We start from the raw sequence: 17,834 nt of genomic DNA, 5'->3' as shown, positions 1-17,834 counted from the left end.
ATGACAGAAAAGTTTTAATCTCTACTTTCAAAGATGCCACTTGACTTTTTCTCCCCTGGACCAAGTATCAAACACTTTATTCCAGTTCCTGCTAAGCAGGAACAAATTATTCCAGTTCCTGCTAGGCAGGATGATCTGAAAAAGAAAAACTCCCCACATTCCTGACCCAGATATCAATCCTCCAGTGGAGTGAAGAGGGGGAAGAGGAAAAAAATTTAACTAAAACGATGGTTTTTAATGGGAACCAGAGGTATGGTTACAATTACATAGTCCGACACAAAAAACCCGTGGGTGATCAGGAGTTGGAAGGTTACAAAATAATGAGGGTAACACTGGGTACAAGAAGAAAAGCTGTTGCAGAACCTCAGGAGCCAAGCTAATACGGCCTCTCCCTGCGATCCTGTCTGTGCTCACCCCTGCAAGAGAGAGTATCTATTAGGTCTGAGCTGCCAACCTCTCCACCCACCCAACGCCCAAAATCCTCCCTTCCCGCTAACCCAACCCCAAGAAAGGCCTCCTCTTTACAAGTACAGAATGTGAATGTGGATGTGGATCTACATATTAGTTCTCCAGAATACTTCTCTCACCCTCCTTCCATACCCCACTATGGTGATAATCTCAGCTTTCCAATCAAGCCCTCAAAACGTGTATCAATTTAAGAGTCTTACCTAGAGTCCATCTTGCCAGGGCCAAAGCCACCTCTGTCCCCACCACCCCGGCCCCCTCGGAAGCCCCCACGGTCCCCGCCTCGGCCTCGGTAGCCGCCCCGATCATAGCCTCCTCTGCCACCACGACGATCATCTCCATAGTTACCCCCTAGGACAAAAAAACAGGATAGATCATATACCCCCAAATCCCTCCTACCCTCCAACCTCCCTGCTTCAAGTTAAGGGCTTTCTGGGGCACCTGGGTGGCTCAGTCAGTTAAAGCATCTGATTCCTGGGTTTCAGCTCAGGTCAGGCAGGGTTGTGAGATCGAGCCCTGCCCTCAAGCTCCACACTGAGCATGGACACCGAGCGTGGAGTCTGCCCGTCCCTCCTCCCACCCCCCGCCTAGAATAAATAAATAAAATCTTGGGGGGGGGGGCTTTGTGATCCCAACTCCTTATTACCAGTTCTGTCCCTTCTTACCCATATGAGAGCCTCCCGGTCCCCCTCCTGGGCCATCTGGTTTAGGGGCCTTACATTGGTTGCATTCATTCCTCCAAGAGAAGTTCATGTTCTCACATATACTGAGAAAAATAAAGAAAATTAGTTTGGAAAGATGGGAGTAAACAAGACCAGAATTAGGAAAGATTCCAGTGACCTCAGAGATAACAGTGAGGAAACAGGGGCCTCAAAAAGGCAAAAAAGGCTTCTCAGGAGCACAACCAGAACAAAAACTACAGATAACTGAACTGAGTCCAGTATCTTTTCCACTAGAACAACCTTAATTAGGTAGGCTCTCAGCCAAATGTGTCCCCATCAGTGTGACCTTGACATTTGTCTAAAAACCTCCCAACTCTGCCATAATATCAAACGACACACATTTAAAGGACTAAGAAAAAAAGTTTCACTCACGGATTAGGACACTTCCAGTCACCAGCTCGCTGCTGGCCGCCGCCACCACCACCTCCACTGGGGAATCCTCCCCGGCCACCACCACCACTGCCACCACCTCCATAGCCTCCACGGCCCATGGGTCCTAATAAAGACAGAAATATGGGTCTTCTCCCCTTCCAAGTTTGATTAGCCTAACCTAACCTTTTCCTACACAACCTTACCATCCTCTCCCTCTCCTTACTCTACCATCACCTCTTTATACCAGCAGCAGGAAGTAGCTCCTCACCTCCTCGCCCTCGGCCTCCACGACCATTGCCACCGCCCCGATTAAAGTCTGCTCGCCGAGTAGCAAAGGAGACCTTGATGGGATTCCCAGAGAATTCTTTACCTAATGAAATGAAGACATAGAAAGAGACCTTTCACTAAGATTTGTGGATCCAAAAGCAAGTTTGGTACCATCAAAAGAAGACTACAGCTTCCTGAAAAGGTCTATAATCAGATGATATAAGACAACTGCTTACCCTTGAACATGGGTTAGAACCTACATGCCGATTTTTTTCAATAAATACGGCACAGTACACTACATGAATTTTCTCTTTATACTTGTCTTAGTAACATTCAATATACAAAATGTGTGTTTATCAACTTATCAATGAGGCTTCCAGTCAAAAGTAGGCAAATAATCGAGTTTTCAGGAAGTCGTGTTATATGCAGACTCGTAACTGCACAGGCATCAGACAGCCCTCAACCCCCGTGTTGTTAAATGGTCAACTGTATAAAGTAGCAGATAAAAAGTGTTAGAAGACGTAAAAGGAACCTTCAAAATATAACCTGTTTCCCAAGGCTAGCCGCCCTACCCCACCCGCCCCACACCAGCCTCCTCATACATACCATCAAACCAGTCAATAGCTGCTTTAGCAGAAGGTGGGTCATCAAACGACACTGTTGCCTCTCCCTTCAGCTTGCCTGTTTCCCTGTCTGTGTACAGATTAATCATGGGCTGTCCTGTTTTCTTATTTGTCTGAAAAAGCAACAACATAACATGAGTCTCAGAAGGCAGCACTACCCACCTTCCACCTTCCTTCAAGAACCTGAGGTTTCTCATAACCGTATTTCAGCTCCTCTTCCCAGTTAGTCTTGTAGCTCACTATACATCTTGAATTAAAGTCAATGCAAAGATCTCACTTCAATGTTGACCAATAAAACTAAATATAAAACTACAAATTCAAAGGTCTAAGACACTTCCTATTTTTATCAACTATGCAACAATCTAACGTTTTTTCCTCAACAGATTAAGCTGACAACAATTAGGACTTTTTTTTAACTAACGTGTGAAATCCAAAAGCCGGCAGCACCGACAGAGAAGCAAGCACCTACTATGTTCCACAGTACCTTAATAATACCAATCTGCTTGAAGTAATCAGCCACAGACTCAATTGTAACATTTTCACCCAAGCCTTGCACGAAGATGGTGTTGTTGTCTGAATTATCCTGTTCTGCTTCAACGGAAAAAAAATGTGAATTTGAAGAAAACCAGCAAAGGTAAAACAAGTCAGTGACTCTTAATCCAACTTTAATACTGCATATTAAACTTTCAAAGAAAAAAAATGAAACCAATGTGATTTAAGGTCAAATGAAAGAAATCCACCTCCCTTCTATTATTTGAGTGCCTGTATGAGAGCCATTTCACAAATTTAAATTTAGTTTTACAAGTATCCTTTAAAAGGTGTTAATATCCATAAAAGAAACCAGAGCTCAGGAGTTCACTGCCCAAGATCACGCGGTAAGTACACCAGTGTGTGTCAATTTTCAACTGAAGACCCAAAGTAAGAAACCTTTTTTATATTAAAATCCAACAGACAACCGAAAGAGACTAAATCCTTCCCTTTATGGGTCTTTTGCCTTTACTCTTTTGGTCATGATCCACATTTTTAAAATCCACTGCTTTAAATCAGCAGTACCAGATTATGGTCTACACAAATATACCACCATCTCTTCGACTTGTTAGAAACACAGGTTGTCAGGATCCTCCCAAACCCTCTAAGTTGCTGGGCAAAGAAACCACTGAGGAGGTATTTCTGATATATACTCATTTACAGATCACTGCTAATTATAACTACACCTAAACTCCCCTTCCCTTCATTTTCCTTCTCTACCCCGTTTTTTTTTTTTTTTTAAGATTTTATTTATTCACTGACAGAGAAAGAACACTAAGCAAAGGGAGAGATGCAGGTTCCCCTCTGAGCAGAGAGCCTGACGATGGGCTCGATCCCAGGACCCCAGGATCAATGACCTGAGCTGAAGGCCCATGAGCCACCCAGGCGCTCCTCTATTTTTTAAAGACTGTATTTATTTATTTATTTGACAGGGGGAGAGAACACGCACCCGCACACGCATGTAAAAGCACACAAACGGGGAGTGGCAAGGAGAGGGAGAAGCAGCCTCCCCTTGGAGCAGGGAGCCCAATGCAGGGCTGACCCCAAGACCCTGGGATCACAACCTGAGCAGAAGGCAAACGTTTAACCGACTGAGCCACCCAGGAGCCCCTCTATCCCTGCTCTTTTTCAGATTCCTGAAGTGTCAAAGAACAGTCAAGAAAAGTCTCAATACCACATTAGCCATTCTTTCATGCCAGCTGTGGACTCACCAGAGTCATGACGTGATCCTTGGTCCCGAGGGCCTTAAGTGACATGAAAAAAAAAAAAAAAACAAACAAGGAAAGAGAAGCTGTTAGTCAACAGGAAGAGACAAACAAGGAAAAAAATTAACACCAATCCAAACTCTTGCAAAATTATCAGTTAAGTGCTCACAGCCTCATCCAAACCCTGTCCTGGGTTGCCTGCCCAGAGAAAATCCTAGACAGGGCTGGGGAAGACACACACAGGCCCCTTTTCTTAAGATCTGTATGTAACTTGAGTCCCCACAGGGACAACTCCACACTTCAGAAAACTCTGCCTCCCCCAGCTCAGGCTAGGAAATGTCCTCAGCACAGATTGGGGGGGGTCAGGAGGGAGACCCATTGCAGTTAACAAAACCAACTCATAGCTTGGCCCTATTCTCTCACCCCAGAGAGAAATGGGCTCACCACCAGCAATGTGATATGCATCCAGCCAGTTTCTCCAAACTTTTAACACCAAAGACACTTATCCCTTGTGGAATAATTTTTAATTTCATCTTTACAAACCATTCTTAAAACCATGTTGTTTCCCCAACCACATGAAAATAAAAAAACATACATAGTAACTATTGTATTTTTAAAGCATGTCCCAGGGAACAGACCAGAAATCTTATTTCCATAATGCAGCCTCTATTTTTTTTCCAGAGACCATCTTTGACCAAAGTTTATCTGAATTCACCATATATAAATATTGTACCCACACTCAATGACACCTAAATCATGAACCCAAGCCTTTGGCTTTAAATGTTGAGACAAATCAAGAAACCTTTTTTGTTAGTTAACCAAACCAGAAAAGTTCCAGCTTACTGGGAGACTTCTCAAATTTGCCATTTTTCCATGAATTCAGTTTGTGTTGTTAAGACCTGGTTATTTCCCATGAGCCACACATGCTCCCAACCTTTCTTGTAGTAGTCCACACCTTCCTTCCCAGAGCTAGTTTCTATTTGCCCATCTGAGTTGAGTTTAAGTACATATATGTAGAATTGCATTGACACCATTCAGCATTTAATATATAAATATATACCAACTTCACCATCCTCAGGGCAGGGCAGCATTTCACATCCCCCTTCCAGAATTAAAACATTTGGAGGTTGTTACACACACACACACACACACACACACACACACACTAGCCTTGGACACACTGATCAAAAGGATCCTAAAGCCAAGTTGGCACCACGTGTTCCAGCACACACTCTCCAGTTTCTCATAATGGTGGTCACTAAGTGCCAGGGGTGGCAACACTCCTGTCAGAGGCCTACTAAACACCTCTTATTAACCTGGGTCAAACCAATTTGGCACCAGACGACTGCTGAGTCTTACCCTGCCTGCCTCCAGGTTAGCACACATCTGGCAGCAGGTAGCATTCTACCCCACCCCTTTCTGGAGGTGGTTCTGGACACTTCAAAACCTTTGACACTTAAAACACGCTAAGACATCTGCAAATGAACAATCAGACAAAGCATTGCTGGGAGTTGGGAATTTTGGAAACTCTGTTCACTTACCACCAAATTTATTGAAGCCACCACGGTCACTTCCGCTGGAGAAGACAAGTTAGAAGAAAGGACATGAAGCTTCCAACGGCTACAAAAGGGCGTTTTTTGATTTTGTTTAACATTCCCCAAACATGGATAGGTGTTTTGGGAAAAAGATACAAGTGGCTACTAAAATACATTCCCCTTCCTGACCACCGCTTGTCTGACCTTTGAGCATGTCACACACACGTGTGCAATTTCTCAGACACGGTTTTTAAGGATTTTGCTTTTAAAAGGTTATATATCTATTTCCTCTGGAAAAAAAAATGACCCATTTTCCTTGGTCGTTCTTCCGATGTAGCAGATGTTTTTTCCTCTTGTCGCGAGTGGTTGACAACCCAGTAGTTGGTTTAAAAACCCTACCCCCAATTCACCCAGAAGACATTTCACACCAGGCTGGGGTAGCCCTGAACACATTTTTGTGGTTTTTGCTTTGAAAGCAGCAAGCAGACCCAACCCCATTCCATAAAAAGTCAAAACCAAAGGCAATTTTCCCTTAAAGCAAGACAAACTTAGCTAAGCCCTATCCTAACTACTGAGCTGTTTTTTATCTCCCCCCACCCCCCGGGGTCACCCCTTCTACACTGCGAGAAGAGCGGAGTATTTTGCAATGTCACCTTTCATACCTGTGGCACATAAAATGCAGAGCAAGTTAACAGTCACATAACAGTTGTTTTTCTTTTTTAAAGTTTTGCATTAAACACACGCACACAAGAGTTTTCCTTATTTTTGTACGGTTTTTGAGATTGCCCCCACCCACCTCTGAAATACTTACCATATACAAACTCTCATTTAAAAAACCTACTTTTTCCAAAAAAGGAGTAACACACTGACGTTCCTCCCCTTTTCAGAGGGAGACAGAGGAGGATCCTTCAAATCGTATTTACCAACAGATTTGACCAATGCTTTAACATTAAATCTAAGGTTCTACTTCAAATCAACTATAGCGGGAAGGGGAAGAAAGAGAAAGTCCAGCTGGGCAAGTAACCAGGGGAGGGGGACAGTGGAGCAAATAGATCGGATACCACTGTCAAGCGTATTTTGTCCAAAAGGTCTGCACACTTCAGACAGCCCCATAAACCAAGTCACACACAAAATCATTACTGCCAGGCAAATTACTGCAAATCAAGCTCATGGATTCAAATGACTACAGAATACGGGAAGAGTAGCCAACTCCTGGAAGCTGAAGTCATTGGTTAAGCATTAACAACTCCTTTAGAGGACACATGGGAATACATGTAACAAGTTTCCCTATTACCAGGAGTGGGATCATCGGTTTCCCTTGCAGAGAAAGAAGACTTTACTTCCATGTTTCTTGCCTAGGATATCAATGACTCCCAATCCATATACACCTATGTATTTTTTCCTTTTTCTTTGGAAATGCAAGCGTCAGTACTCAAATCTCTATTGAGAAGTGTGGGTGAGAGTTCAGGCTCCCAAATTCTCACAAAAAAATGGGGATGTACGAAGAAACCATCAATGCCCCCAACTCCAAGCCCTCATAGATCCCCAGAGTAAAACTAACCATGCACTAAGAAACTGAGCTTCAAGGGAGATTCATGCAACCCTCCACGCTCCCCACTGATGTTACTCCCTAGCTCACAAGAACACCTACCCCATGCCGCCTCTGCCTCCACGGCCACCTCCACGACCTCTGGGTTCATAGCCACCGCTGCTGCGGTTGTAACCACCGCCACCGCCCCGGCCGCGGCCCCCACGGTCCTGCTGGCCTCCCCCGTAGCCACCGCCACCACCACTCTGGTCCTGATTGCCATAACCGCCGCCGCCACCACTCATGGAGGACTGATCTTGGCCATAGTTACCTGTCAGAAGAGAAAGGATTCTTTAAAGAAAAAAACGCACATGGCATTAAACAGTGCCGAAAGAGAAAAGATAATGGAAATGAAGACAGCTAAGAAACAAGAAAGCAAAATTTTTAAGAACCTTTTAGGGCAAGGGGCCACACAATGTATATAAATCTCTACAGAAAACAGGGATGAAACAAAGCTGAAGACCCCTCACCTCCACCACCCCCTCCGCCACCACCTCCACTGCTACTGTTGTACTGGTTCTGCTGTCCATAGCCTTGAGGGGGATTATAGGAGCTTTGCTGCTGTCCATAGCTTTGCTGCTGTCCACTATAGCCAGACTGCTGGCCATAGCCCCCACTTTGGGGCTGCCCGTAGCCGCTGCTCTGAGAACTACCACCATAACTAAGGAAAAAGAAAAAAAAAACAATCATAATGCCAGCAGGTCTAAAACTTCATGTTTGGCACATCCCATTCTCGTACCCAACCCCCATTACAAAGACTCCTCCCCCCTCCCCCCACCATTACTCCCTAACTGCTCCTGTTGTTAATCACATCATTCCTTATCAATTCAGCCCTAACCATATTCCAGGCCTCCCCCACAAAACTCCTTACCTTCCCGAGGTGCTGCTAGGAGCCGGCTGCTGGCCATAGCCAGGATAAGAGGACTGTTGCCCATAAGATGACTGAGAACCCTGGCTACCGCCATAGCCACTGGTTGAGCCATATCCCTGGGGAGCTGACTGAGTGCCATAGCCTGCTACAACGAAAAGAAAAGAAGTCACAAAGACTATGAGAAAGGGAGAGAACAAGCTGATGAAAATATTATGTACTACCCCCTTGAAAAGTCAGCCTCCTAGAAGCTACTTGGAAGTCTTTTAAATCTTGGTCAAAGATGCCCTTCCCCTTCCACCGTAAGGCTTAACTACCAACTTCAGAGTGCCAATCTCATCCCACCTATCCCGAGGCCAGTCTCCAGGACCACTATTAATCATAACCCAAGAGAGTCCTATTCATTAACAGCATTTTAACCTGCTCACAGGTGTGCAGAACAAACAGGGCAACCCACAATATTTACATATCAGGATCTCAGGGCAAATTCCCCTCCTTGTGTACCACAGTAATATATAGTAGCCTAACTTCAAACATCTTAAAGCAAATCATCCCCTCCCTGTATGAAAAGCCTAAAACTTTCCCCTTAGGGAATACTCTCCCCCACATTTCATTGTCATGCTAAGGGAAAACGAGGAAAAGGAGAGCATAAACAGAAAGATAAATAGTCAAAAATAAAAGAATTAAAAACCAATTAAGTATGTTTGAAAAGATTCAGATTCCACAGAAGTTTTAAGAGTTACAGACTAATTAAAGGGAAAGCAAGTTTTAACATTTCAGCACTGCTTAAGATTAAGAAAAGCTACATTCAAGAAGAACAGGAAGAGGCGGGGTAACCCACTAAAAGAGACTCACTGTTCTGGGTCTGTCCATAAGAACCACCATAGCCGCTCTGGCCATAGCCTGAAGTGTCTGACTGGCCGTAACCACTGTAACTCTGCTGTCCATAGGGCTGACTGCTCTGCTGGGAATAGCCCTGCCCAGGCTGGGTGGGGTAGGCCCCATAGCTGGAAAAAAAGAAAAACAGTGCAATCAGGAAAAGATACCTAAGCCACCCCCTGCCACTCTACAAACTGGAAGCCCTGAAATGACACTCACCTTTGGGTTGCTTGTTGGGTATAGTCTGCAAAAGAAAATACACAATTACATTACCTTCAACTATCCCTGAGAGAATAGAATTAAATTTCTTAACTCAAGCCCTGGGGCCTCCAGATAACATCAACTATGTTGCAAGAAAGGCAGAAATTCCCTCATGAGAGGAAGGACAAGCTGGCAGGTCATAATCAAGTTTTCTTACAATGAAAGAAAAACCAAACTTTTACAGACACCGGTAAGTCTTACTATTGGGGGAAAAAATGGAATCTTGGTGGAAAACTACAATTTTCTGCAAATTCAACTGATGTCAGGAATGCACAAATCCACACATATTTATTTTCTTACCCACTCCGTAGAAAGGTATCACCAACAGTCAAGCTAAAGTCACAAACTTACTTAAGTAGGACATTTTAATGCAAGCAGGAGGCAGCAATGATGGGGATGTGGCCTCCACTCTCAATCAAGGTCCAAAAAACAGATGCGTCTCAAATGAGGCCATTCTTCACCCTTTGCCCAATCTCGGAGAATGGCAAAGTGGCCTTTTAGGGCAAAGCCAGGTAGCCAAGAGAATTCTCTGAACCCAAATGACAGAGATCAAAGAGTTCGCCTTGGGAGGCCCATCAACCGGTACTCAAATCCCGAGCCCCGTTGGCTCCAAACGATTCCGTTTTCTCATCTACCTTGCCTTCCCCGGGGCTGTGGGGAGTCTCGGCAAAGCAAGGGTAGCGAAAGCGCTCTTAAATCGCGCCCACTGAAGGCGCACCAGCCAGATCAACTCATCTCCTCAGTACAGGAAACAAGGCGCTTCCCCCGCAGGAAAAGGGCAAAGGACCGGGAGAGGGTGTGGCCTCGGGCGGCCGTTCCTTTCGGTTCCCACCTCAGAAAGCGGAAATTTCGGCGGGAAAACCCTCGGGCCCGGTCCCAAGTCCGTTAGACGACCCCCTAGGGCCTCCCCCAAACCGTTAAGCGGGCGCACGGCCCCGATCCCGAGCCTCCGCCCCCGGCCGCGTGGCAACCGAGGCGGGAACCAGGCGGTCCCGCCCCTTCCCGAGGGACCCCGGGGGCGAGGCCCACACCGGACGCGCGCAGCGGAGTCTCCAGCGGAGGGTATCGCGACAAAAAGCAGGGCTAACACGAGGCGGGAGGGGGTTCGCGCCGCGAGAAAGGGGGGAGGGGCCAGCAGAGCGCGTGCGCGCACCGAGTGCCCGGATGCAGCACTGCGACAAAGCGGGGCCGAGATCCCGGCTGGGAACGAGGGGAAAAAAGGCTTCGGGACCGAGCATTTCCATCTGTACCTCACGTTTCAAATCACCAAGAAGCGTCCTTCTCAAATCCCATTTCAAGTAAAGGGGCTGCGAAGGCAAGATCCCCTCACCCCGCGCAAAGCGCCAGAGGAGCGAAACAAAATGGCGACACTGGCCTCCCCCTTCCACCCCTCTCGCCGCTTCCCGCCACAGTGGTGCGAGAAGACCCTACACGCGATCGCCGCCCAGGTCCGACCGAAAAATAAAAACCCAGCTGGGAAGTAACGAAGCCCCAGGCTGGCACGCCATCGCCGCCTCGCGCCCTTACATACCGTTTGAGGCCATGTCCGCGCACGCGCGCACAGGCCGACAAGCAACAAGATTCCAACACCACAGAGCACCGACGCCTCGAGGACTGAGCAGCCCCGCCTCCTGCGTCGGGGTTTATGTACGCCTCCCCGCCTACGTACCGCGGTGGAATACACCAAATGTGGAAAGGAAAGGGGGGAGCATGGCCGGACTCCTACAACGCTTCAGGGATTACAGAGAATCTTAACAGATAGAGGGAAGCATATTAACTAATAACCTTGCGAGTAATATATATAGTCCCATTTTTTCTAGTAAAGTCTCTGAATCGCCCTGCAGGACTAGCCCACGATTCATCTCCACCCCTATAAAGGTATGGTGCAGTCTGATTAACCTCTGGGGGCGGAGCGAGGGGCCCAGGGCGTCTGCGGACGCAACCGTAGTTAAAGCCGGGAGTCGCGGGGCGGGAACCGAAATTCTTCTGGCTGGCCCCTTTCACTGGGCCTCACTTTCACTCAGGATGGCAAGCTCCTGCGCCCTATTGCCCTTTTACTGCACCAGACGCTTGGTCCCTCCGGCTCCAACCTCCCTCTCTGGCTCAAACGTTCTCCCCCCAACAACACACACCCTGTGTCTCGGTTTCCACTTCATCGTCTCTCGGGGTTGCGTTTCCTTAGTCCCTAGCAGGAATTGTGGATTGTGACGGTTGACCTAAAAGAAAACATGGAGTTTAGCCCGGACCCCTGGGTCCGTAATCTGGTCCCAGCACTGATCGCCCACCAAACACTCTCGGCTTCGCTCTTGACTAGCGGTGGGACTGTAAAGGCCAGGCCCTCTGGACCTCAGCGTTGAGATGAGATTAGGGGTCTTCCTTACTCCTTATACTGATAGGGAGCTTTTTATTTTCCTAAAGCCCTACCAAAGAACCAATGTGGAGATTCAGTAATGACTGATGTTTATAGAGAGTTTAAGTGGTTTCAAAATGTACAATCGGGCCCCTGGCTGGCTCAAGTCAGTGGAGCGTGTTACTTGATCTAGGGGTCATGAGTTCCAGCCCCATGCTGGGGGTAGAGATTACTTAAAAATAAAATCTTTAGGTGCGCCTGGGTGGTTCAGTGGTTAAGCATTGGACTCTTAGTTTCGGCTCAGGTGGTGGTCTCAGGGTGGTGAGACTAAGCCCTGCATTGTCTCCTCACTCAGCCAGAGTCGGCTTGAGGTTTCCTCTCCCTCTGCTCCTTGCCCTGTTCGTGTGCCTGCTCTTGTGCTCTCTCCCACTCTCTCTCTCTCTCTCAAATAAATAAAACTTAAAAAAAATAAAATCTTTAAACAAACAAAAAAGGATAATTGATTGCTTTCCCATCACTATCTTGTGAAGAAAGTAAAGGTATCTCCATTTTGTAGACAAGAAACCTGAGACTGAAACCAAGTGCAATCCGGGTTACAGACTGGCTAAGGGTTCGGCCTGATTCCAGTCCAGGTCTGTGTGGCTGCAAAACACTGTTTTTGTCGGTTACGTGAACGCTTTGCAGTGTTCTGAAGCCTGTTCACTCCCTGTGAGAACAAGGACAAAAAGTGAAATTCAAATTAACTTGCAACTTGCATTCTAATCAGCCTGGCCTAGAGAAGGACATTGTAAAGTATTAAATAAAACAAGACAAAGTTATTCCTGTTATACCTGCCATGCAGATTTTCCTTCTCAAACTACCTTTGACCTGAGTTCCAGAAGTTCCTTTGTAGGTTTGACACTTTTTCCTAGAGAAACAACTGAGGACTATGCCCTAAGCCTGCCCACAAACTTCTACTGAAATTCCTGATTTAGGCCCTGTTGGTTCTTGAACACTTTGTCACTTACCCCATTGGAAGGACAGTGTGACTCTGGAGTAAGACAAAGGGAAGTCCATGACTCATTCATTCATTCATTCATTCAACAAATATTTACTAAGCATCTACGGTGTTCCAGACACTGTTCTGGGCACTGAGGATGCATTAGTGTAAAAACAAGCAATTTAATAGCATAACATATTTAATAATGATAATTTTATGTATACCATATATAACATATTTATAACAGTGTAATACTATGATAAGGCTTACTGAGTAGCAACACTGTTCTGAATGCTTTGATTATAATTTAATCTTACTCTTCACAATAAAAAGTTGATGTGAGGATTACATTTTACAGATGAGCATATAGACACAGAAGGGTCCAAAGCTATGCCCAAAGCTATACAGAAGGTAGCAGAGCCAGGTTCCCACCTGGCTCACAGTTCCCGCTCTTTAACTTCTATGCTTCAGCAAACATGGCTCACACACTGCATAATATGTACCAAGCATGGGCCAGACCTGGAGAGAGGAGGATGAAAAAGATCCAGTCCCTGAACCACAGGACCTTGTAGCCAGTGGGTGAGATGTGGGTGAGACCCACAGACCCCAGAGTGTACTTGAATCAAACGTGGTAAGTGCTATAACAAGGAATCGAGAACTCTGGAAACTCTGCTGGGACAGCAAGTCATCCAGCAGGTGAGCAACCACAGACAGGGAAGGAGAGGTGGAACACTGAAGCCAGGCCTTACAGGATAAGTTTACCAAGCCGAGAGAAGAAAGAGTCTAACAGGAAGAAGGAAGGGCAAAGGCATGGGTGGGAGAGAGGACCTATGGAGCAGAGCAGCACGGAGTAACTCTGAAATTATGACTTCTCTGAGAGGACCCTTCCTGAGTCACATAACACAGAGATCTCTCACGCCTCCTTAAAGTCTCCTTACTTGACATCCCTGCTCTGTCCCCTCCCACCTTTCCCACTGTGCGTCTCTCTCCTTCCCCTTGTATACTTTTCCTCTGCTCACCTGGAGCCCCGAGGTGAGAAATGGTGTGCAATGCAGCCTGCAGACAGGTTTTGTGTAGGCTACATGTTGTTTTTCATTTTTTTAACTACTTGCCAACACTAAAAGTAGAGCAAAAATCCGAAGAGGCTCTGGCCCTCCTGGGCCCACTTTCCATTAGGGCAAGGGTAAGCTGGAGAAAGAACCCACTGGGGCATGTGCCTGCAGCTAACCATAGTCTCCCTCACTCCCTAATATCTCAGACAGCATACTGAGAAAATGCTTAATGTCAATTGGAGGTTGGTAAAAATAAAAATGTAATATTTTCCTGTCTGAATCTGTTACGCCCTGGATGCTATTCTCAGACCCCTAGTGGGGACTACAGGTTAAAAACTGGCTCTAGGGGCGCCTGGGTGGCTCAGTCAGTTAAGTATCTGCCTTCAGCTCAGGTCGTGATCCCAGGGTCCTGGGATCAAGCCCTGCGTCAGGCTCCCTGCTCAGCGGGGACTTTTGCTTCTCCCTCTCCCTTTGCTCCTCACCCTCTGCTTGTGCGCTCTCTCTCTCTCTCACTTGCTCTCTCTCTCTTTCTCTCAAATAAATAAAATCTTTAAAAAAATAAAAAAAAAATGGGTCTAGACAATCATATCCACATCATGCCTTCAACTCCTTGATGTGTATGTCCAGCCATGACACTCCCAAGTTCCATGCCTGTCTCTTAATCATCCCCAGTCCAGGGTGCCCGGGTGGCGCACCTAGTTAAGCATCTGACTCCGTTTTGGCTCAGGTCATGATCTCAGGGTCGCGAGATTGAACCCCATGTCGAGCCCCACGTCGGGCTCTGCACTCAATGTGGGGTCTGCTTAGGTTTCTCTCTTCCTCTTCCTCTGTCCCTCCCACTCGTTGTCTCTCTCTCTCTCTCTCTCTCAAATAAATAAATAAATCTTTAAAAAAAAATCATCTCCAGGGCTCTTGGGTGGCTCAGTTGGTTAAGCGTCTGCCTTCAGCTCAGGTCATGATCCCAGGGTCCTGGGATGGAGCCCTACCTACATCGGGCTCCCGCTTAGCAAGGAGCCTGCTTCTCCCTCTCCCTCTGCTCTCTCCCTCTGTTCTCTCAAAGAAATAAAATCTTTTTAAAAAATCATCTCCAGGGGCACCTGGGTGGCTCAGATGGTTGGGCATCCGCCTTTGGCTCAAGTCATGACCTCCAGGTCCTGGGATGGAGCCCTGTCTCCGGGCTCCCAGCTCAGCGGGGAGTCTGATTCTGCCTCTCCCCCTGCTTATGCTCTCTCTGTCTCTGTCTTTCTGTCTCTCTCTCAAATGAATAAATAAAATCTTTAGGAAAAAAAAATCATCTCCAGTCCAATTTTGTCAGGCAGATGCATCATGCAAGATTGGAGATAGCAACCATGTGTGGCAAGTTCAGATACTCTGGCCGGCATAGCAGCTCAAGCCTTCGGCCCTTCCCAGGTAGCTCTTACGGAGGTTATAACATCCTTAGTATAATTTATGTCAATGGCATGAGGCATAGCACTGGAATTTACTTCTGTTAGAAAAGTTCTTGGGGCGCCTGGGTGGCTCAGTCATTAAGCGTCTGCCTTTGGCTCAGGGCGTGATCCCGGCGTTTTGGGATTGAGCCCCGCATCAGGCTTCTCTGCTGGGAGCCTGCTTCTTCCTCTCCCCCTCCCCCTGCTTGTGTTCCCTCTCTCACTGGCTGTCTCTCTCTCTGTCGAATAAATAAATAAAACCTTAAAAAAAAAAAAGAAAGAAAGAAAAGAAAAGTTCTGTGGTGTCTTTGGACCTTTGGCCTGGGATGTGTTCCTGGCTGGAACACATCCAAGCTTGACTTTGACCCTATCAGAAATTTGGTAACCACCTATCATAATCTCTTTCTGCCTAAAGCGAAGTGGATTATATCATCTGCAACAAAGAATGCCAATCTATACCACTGTCATTATAGCATGGTCTATTTATAAAAATATTAGAAGCCACCTAAGTGCCTACCCCTAGGGAATCTGGTCAACTTTATTATACAGCAAGGTTTCTCGATCTCAGCACCATTGGCACGTTGGGCTTGTTGTGGGGGGAATGCCCTGCGTATTGAGGGATATTAACAGCGCTCCTGGCCTCTACCCATTCAATGTTAGTAACAACTTCCAGTTGTGATCATTAGAATTGTCTCCAGGCATTGCCAAATGTCCCTGGGGGAAGGAGGAGGGGAACAGAACGCGATCGCCTCAGAATGAGAAGCACCTTGATACAGCTACCATGAGGTTAAAAAAATGCAGTGCATTTAAATGCACAGATGCAAAGAATATCCAAGCTCTATTATTAATGGGAAGGGGGAGCAAGTTGCTGGACAAGGTGTGTACTATGCTATTATTTGGGTTTCAAAGGGGGGGCGTGAATAACCGATATATATATATGTGTGTCTTTACGCGTAAAATTTCTGGAAGAGAAGAACTAGTGACAGTGGTTATTTCTGGGGAAGGAATCTGAGAAACTTGGGGTCAAGTGTATGAAGGAAACTCACTTTTCCCAGGGTCCTCTTTTATATTTGAATTTCTTCCTATGAATGCATATTGACCAATTCAAAAAAGAAATTGACTCTTACAAAACAGCACAGCAAGGGGGTAAAAGGATGTTACAGGGTGGGACCACCTGGGTGGGAGGAGTGACCAGTTTTACAGTGAGCAGAACGCCCTGGGTCAGCCTTCCCTGAGGTGATGACATTTCAGCTGGGAGTTTACCAGCCGAAAAAGGATTTCCCAGCCCAAGACCAGCAAGAACAGGAGGGAGGAGACAGCTTGACTGAGTTCTTGTCCTGGCCTTGCACTTTGGCTGGGTCCCTGTCTGCAAGGCCCAGAAGGGAGAGCTGAAAATGTCCCTCTTCTCGGGAGTGTTTACTGAGCCTGAGGCACATGTGGACGGATGGTATTCTGGCATTAGGCCAGGCCTGGGCCACTTCCAGCCTGCAGTGCTAAGTGGAGAAAGGCATCCCTTCCTCCAGGCCAATACAGCCGATGCAGGGCTCAAGGCTTGGGGAAAGGAGCAGGAGCTGAACTTCTTTCTTTCTTCATTTTTTAAAAATTTTTTTCTCTTTTTTTAAGTAATCTCTACTCCCAATCTGGGGCTCGAACTCGCAACCCCGACATCACAAGTTGCACACTCTACTGACTGAGCCAGCCAGGCACCCCAAGAGCTGAGTATCACTTAGCCCCGATTAGCTGTTCTGTAGGACAAGACCTACACCATCCTAAGCAGAGGCCTCAAAGCATGAAAAGACTCTGCTACTTCGTATCACTCAAAACAGGAATAGAAGAAAGTGACCCTTGTAGATCAATTATGAATATCAAATGGTATTTCCATTTGCAAATCATCTGTAACTTGGCTTGGAACACAGTAGGCATGAATAAATGCCCTTTTCTCTCTCACCTATCCTTCAAGATATATGGCTTCAAGAAAGAAATAACTGCTTTATTATTTCCTTGGGCAGGATAGGACGTGCCCCCATGCCCTCCCGCCTCAGGTTTTCTGTCTCTAGGACAGGTTGTCATGGTAAACAGAGCTGGGAAAGTAAATCCTGGGCAGATAATTGGGCTGCGCTAAGAGAAAAGCTGCTTGCACCAGCTGGTCAAGGGCCACACAGGTCACCGGGTCTGAGCAGGACGGGCAAGGCCTCCCCAGAGGCAGGGCCAGGAAACTGAACAGGCACGGGGTAAGGAGTCTGGGGACAGTGGGAAACTGTCCCATCATTGTGCCACAATCACTTCCAAATGGGTTAGATGTCCCAGGGGAACAAATGGGGCAACCCCAAATTCTGGTACCTGGTTCATGAAAGATGGAACATGAAACGCTCTGGTGGCATTCCAGCATCAGTGCCTTTCTCAAGGACCTGGCACCCGAAGGCCTTCAGCTCTACAGACAAAGGAAAAAGAAGAAGGGCCAAGCAAGAGTAGAAGTATAGGGGCTTCCTGACAAATCTGCAAAAGAATCTGACAAAACTTGTTTATGCTTGACTTGCTCATGCAAAAATTTGAACCCTCACATGCCAAAAATATATATACTTCAGATTCATTTGCTTATTTTGACAGGAAGATAGAAGTAAAACTATAGAGAAGAGTTCTGACTTTCTCTGCAGGGCAACTAAAAGGAAAACTACAAATATGAAAACTTTTTTTTTGAATGGCTGTCTCAAGA

General features: G+C 46.5%; 1 protein-coding gene across 8 annotated transcripts; it reads right to left on the bottom strand.

Annotated features, from left to right (window-relative positions):
• Positions 1-214: 214 nt before the first annotated feature.
• FUS (FUS RNA binding protein) lies at positions 215-10,933 on the bottom strand. Of its 8 annotated transcripts, none has more exons than XM_026515871.4 (15): positions 10,845-10,933; positions 9,272-9,296; positions 9,029-9,180; positions 8,177-8,321; positions 7,776-7,966; positions 7,369-7,576; positions 5,724-5,758; positions 4,189-4,221; positions 2,934-3,037; positions 2,433-2,562; positions 1,828-1,929; positions 1,560-1,683; positions 1,131-1,231; positions 669-816; positions 215-416 (listed from the first exon to the last, which is right to left on the bottom strand). In XM_026515871.4, exons 1-15 carry the CDS (start codon positions 10,855-10,857, stop codon positions 377-379), a joined length of 1,551 nt encoding a protein of 516 aa, XP_026371656.2. In that variant the 5' UTR covers positions 10,858-10,933; the 3' UTR covers positions 215-376. The 8 variants fall into 8 exon arrangements, with proteins under 8 accessions (XP_026371656.2, XP_026371658.2, XP_026371655.2 ...); XM_026515873.4 differs by having other exon boundaries at positions 8,177-8,318; XM_026515870.4 differs by having other exon boundaries at positions 2,934-3,040; positions 10,845-10,927.
• Between the last annotated feature and the right edge of the window lie 6,901 nt (positions 10,934-17,834).

Source organism: Ursus arctos, unplaced genomic scaffold (genome assembly GCF_023065955.2).
Source record: "Ursus arctos isolate Adak ecotype North America unplaced genomic scaffold, UrsArc2.0 scaffold_2, whole genome shotgun sequence".
Taxonomy (NCBI): Eukaryota; Metazoa; Chordata; class Mammalia; order Carnivora; family Ursidae; genus Ursus; species Ursus arctos.
This window is presented reverse-complemented; position numbering and strand designations above follow the sequence as displayed.